Genomic DNA, 4713 nt, shown 5'->3' with positions numbered 1-4713 from the left:
TCCACTTTGTCACTTGGTCCCAGTGAAAGTTATTCCATCTGGCAATCATTCTGGTTTTTCTTCTTTATTATACTCCTAAGTATCTGAATATCATCTTTCTTCCCTTGCTGGAATTAAAGAGAACTCTATGAGGCCCAAGACCTTGCCTATCTTGTTCAGTGCTGTATCTCCAGAACCCAGAATAGTGCTTAGCAAATAGTAAATGCTCAGTGCTTGCTGAAGATGATTAAATAACACTCCTTCCTAGAAAAACTCTTATCTACACTTCCTATAAAATTAATGTCCCAAGGGCCGGTGCTGTGGCTTGGCAGGTGAAGTCACTGCCTACAGTGTTGGCATCCCATATAGATGCCCGTTTGAGACCCGGCTACTCCACTTCTGATCTAGCTCTCTGCCATGGCCTGGGGGGACAGTAGAGGATGGCCCAAGTGCTTGGGCCCCTGCACCCGTGTGAGAGACCCGGAGAAAGCTCCTGGCTTTGGATCAGCCCAGCCCCAGCCATTGCAGCTATTTCAGGGGTGAACAACTGGATGGAGGATCTCTATCTCTGCCTCTGCCTCTCTGTAATTCTGCCTTTCAAATGGATAAATCTAAAAAAATAAAAATTAGTGTCCTGCAAGCATGACCTGGGGCACTTGTTTCTACTGTTGCTGCTGAAAACTCCACTATGAGTGCGTTCATGGAGCTCCACTGTACCCCTTAGTCGTCCTCAGGCTCCCTGCAAGCTGTGTTAGCATCACTCCACACTGTAGCTCAAGGATCTGGTAGGGATTCCTCAAGAAGAGTAACCGAGTCTGAGGGAACCTAGCAGAAGGGTAGTAGCATGGTTTCTACAGCCATACTCAACCTCAAGTCCTAGGTGTGTGAATATGGAAATGGTTCTTGGTTTTGGGTCTCAGTTTCTCTATCTGTAAATGATGGTTGACAATAGATAACCATGGATTTGTGAAAAGGAAATTGCTTAGAATGAAGCTTGACACAAAGTAAATTGTTTAAATGACTTTATATTGAGAAATTTCAACTTTGGCATAAATGTGTAGCATAGCTTAACAAAAAGGAAATAAAAACAAATAACCACATAGAGTAAATGCCAAGGAAATAGAATAATCTCTCAGAAGACACAGGTCAGGGCACCCCCAGGTGAGCTTGCCATAGTTTCCTCTGACTCCACTTGGCTCCATAGGCCAGAGCTGCTCTACAGCTGCCCACAGGTAGGGGTTAAAATAACTCCTCAAGGGCCTGCCCACCTCCACCACAGGGAACACTTAAGATACATGCCCAGCTCATGTCACAAAACCGTTGCACAGCTCATCATTTCGTATTTAGAAGAAAGTGACTATTTACAAAACTTGCAAAAGCAGCTCACATTTTTCTTAAAGTAAGAACAGAAAGCACAAAGAATGTGAGCCAGGGAGGGCCACAGCTTTGCAGTCATTGGGTGGAGCCGATCACCCCATGTATCCCTGCTTCCCAGTCCCCTCCAACATACACACAAGAACAGTGCCTCTGACAGTGTCTGATGCATCCATCAGAGGACAAGTTTCTCTTGACATGGGGTGAATGGGATTTCAGGTCTGTTCCCATGGCTGCTCCCACTGCTGGGAACTGCTAACTCCAAGCAGCCAAACATCTCCTGGGAGGCATAGGTCATGTAGACAAAGCCGTCCTTGTCCTTGTAGTCCCGATAGATCTCTGCCATGGTCATGCTCATGCTGACCAAGCTCTTGTTGTCCACCAGGAGGTAAAAGGCTTCGGTGGCCCTCAGGACCATGCGGCTCCTGGGAAGGGGAGAAGGGTAGTGAGAGACTTGACCTGGGAATCAGCTTAGGAATCTGAAGGCTCAGGATGTGCAAGACAACTGAATTGCCCACAGCTGTTCCTGGAACTTTAAGATCCTCAGGGCCTCCCAGTTGGGCCCAAAGGATGAGGCCATTCCATTTTTAACTAAGGCGAATACCAACACAATAATGCTAAGCAAATAAGTCCTAGGTCTCGTTGAAAGCTATTTCCCCAGTGAATAAGAGGCATGGAGAACACTGCCCCCCCTTCCCTGCTTTCTGTGGGCTTCATGCAGGCCACCTGTTTGTGCTGCTGCTCCTGCCCACGCGGTTTCTGGCCTGTAGCTTCCTGCACATGGCCCCCGTTATGCTCTCTGCCTGGTATGGAACTCCTAGTTTATCTTTCTGATCCCCTCCTCCCTTAATAAAACCCTTAAGTTCCTGTTTATTTCTCTTGCTTCCCCAAGTAAATGCTGAGCTTAAAAAAAAAAAAAAAAGAAAGCTATTTCCCCAAGGGTGCAAGAATGATACATTATCTTTCCAGCGTCTCACAATTAAACAGGGGTGGAAAGGCCTTGAAGTGTGCCCTTCCCTTCCCTTGCCATTTCTCCTCTGCCACCGACGAGATGGAGAAGGAGCAAGGCTTAGTTGGACATCCTTTAAATGTCAAGGGTAAACAGACTTCCAATTCAGTGTGCAGTGATTGACAGTGAATCAATATAGGTGCCTACAGGAAGGCTCAGTCTCACCTTTCACACACTTCCATTTGCTCTAATTAGTGAAACAGACACAATTTCCCACTGCACTCTCAGAATTTTGAGCCTCGATGTGGGATAAGATCAAACATAAATGGGACATGGGGAGTGACTGGAATCTGATTCAGTTTATACTCAGGTAATTTCTCCTAAAAGAATACCAAAGGTATTCATTCTGGCTATTGCCCAGTGCCTTTGGGTGAAAAGCAACCATTCTGCAGTGGGGTGGGGGTGGAAGAAGAGTGGAACTAGGGATGGGAATACTGCCCTTGGCTGGGTTGGAAAAGCTCCTGTGCCCGAGCTTGCACTCATCTCCTTCATTTCGCAAACTCACTTTTGATGAGTGTTTGGGCATCCCCAAGGGGGAGAAGGCCACAGACAGGCATTATTGTCTATTTTGTTCACAGTTGGCTCTACAGAGTCCAGAAGACACACAGAATACAGTTGGTGCTCAATAAACATTGATGAGGATGAGGATGAGGATGTAGGTTGGGAGCCAGGAGCAGTGACTGGGAAGAGGAAAAAGGGTTCTCCATCCCCAAGGGGTCACCTAATGATTAACTGATACAATGGGATCTCCTCCCGACTTTGATATCTCTTTAGGCATCTGTCTTCACAATGAACTTGGAAACTTCGACAACTCTTTGAAACAAAACAAAATGAAGACACTCATTCATTCACAGTGAGCCCTCAAAGCAACAGGCAACAGTGGCTATTCAGCCTCCAAACAGACTTTTCAACCTGGTGAGGACTTAGTCACTGGCTGTATTTACTCACAAATCATTTTCTAATTGCACTCATGCATCAGGCGACACCACTTAACCCTCTTAAGCTTTAAGAAGGGCAGGGACCTTTTGCTTTTCAAACAGTTCCCCGTCTGCCAGAAACACAAACCCTGAGGAAAGCTGCTGCTCTCTGCCAGGGACACGCAGACTGGCTTGCACACAGTTTCTGGAAGAAGGATCTTCTGGATGAGTTCGAGAGCCAGAACTACTCTAGGGAATTCTTCGAAATGTCGGCAGCTCTTGCAGTCTGTTGCTTGTTGTCTAAGGGGTTCTCCCCACTTGTTTAAAATAGAATAATTCTCACAGCATCTTTTTAGGGCACAACAGAATCTAAAAGATGAGTGAGTCACCAAAAGATCTCAACCCCCTTTTCTTCTGGAATACCCACATTCCAACCAAAGAATGCAGCAAACTTACAGATAGTTGCAAAATTCTCTAATTCTCTCTCTCTCTCTCTCTCTCTCTCTCACACACACACACACACACACACACACACACACACACATGTCCGCTGTGTCACCTACCGTATGATGCTGAGAAACTGGGTCATGGTCAGCTCCTGAGGAACCAAGAACTTGGTTTTGTCCAGCAGGGGCAGGAGCTTCTCTCTGGGGTAGCGCTCCACTATCACCTGCCAAGAGTATTAGCATGGGTCTCTCCTGAGGCAGGTGCCTAAGAATGTGACTCAGAGCCCCCAGTATCTTAGGGACTTGGGAAAGAGAGGGGGAGGCCATTGTTTGATCTTTGTTTCTTCAAAGAACAGATACAGGCTCCTCTGGGGAAGGACAGTGAGTCTTACCGGGATCTTGTTTGGGAACTTTGCCCGGATTCCAGCAACTTCCTCTTGTCTGGTTGCTGTAGAGATTTCAGGTAGAAAAGAGTAAGTGGACAGTTAGAGAAAGATGCATCCTCTCCTGCCTCTCAAGTTACCCAGAGAGCTGCCCAGAGCTTTACCTAGGCTCTTCCTCTGCTTGAAGGGTCTGAGGCTTGGGTTTTTCTGTAGAGGCGGCATTTTGCTCAACAGCTGTGTCTGTGTTGGTCTTTAAAGGGAAAAAGAAAAAAAAAACCCACAACTCATTCCCCCAGCTGCATCCACGCTGTCTGCAGGAGCCTAAAGGAGGCTTTAAATAGGGCTGAGTGACATCAGGCCAATCCTGACCCTCCCTTCTCTCGACTCCCCCTTCCTGGGCAGCAGGAGGTCAGTGCTGAGGCTGGAAATGGAATGGCCACCTGCTTGCTGGTCAGAGAAAGTCACTTTGCTCTTGACCAGTTCAAGATGTTTCTTTGCTAAAGAAATTAGGGTTCATGATGAAATCATTGGAATGCACACTCTGACAGCCGAGGTATGGGCTGAGGACTTTAGAGAGGTGGAACTGCCTTATGCCACGGTTGTTT

At 46.9% G+C, this 4713-nt stretch overlaps 1 protein-coding gene across 1 annotated transcript; it reads right to left on the bottom strand.

The window, feature by feature from the left end:
* Positions 1-984: 984 nt before the first annotated feature.
* Positions 985-4438, bottom strand: LOC100349519 (microtubule-associated proteins 1A/1B light chain 3C). Its single transcript, XM_002717319.5, has 4 exons — positions 4273-4438; positions 4118-4173; positions 3843-3949; positions 985-1778 (listed from the first exon to the last, which is right to left on the bottom strand). Exons 1-4 carry the CDS (start codon positions 4328-4330, stop codon positions 1529-1531), a joined length of 471 nt encoding a protein of 156 aa, XP_002717365.1. The 5' UTR covers positions 4331-4438; the 3' UTR covers positions 985-1528.
* Positions 4439-4713: the final 275 nt, after the last annotated feature.

Source organism: Oryctolagus cuniculus, chromosome 13 (genome assembly GCF_964237555.1).
Source record: "Oryctolagus cuniculus chromosome 13, mOryCun1.1, whole genome shotgun sequence".
In the NCBI taxonomy this organism is placed as follows: domain Eukaryota; kingdom Metazoa; phylum Chordata; class Mammalia; order Lagomorpha; family Leporidae; genus Oryctolagus; species Oryctolagus cuniculus.
This window is presented reverse-complemented; position numbering and strand designations above follow the sequence as displayed.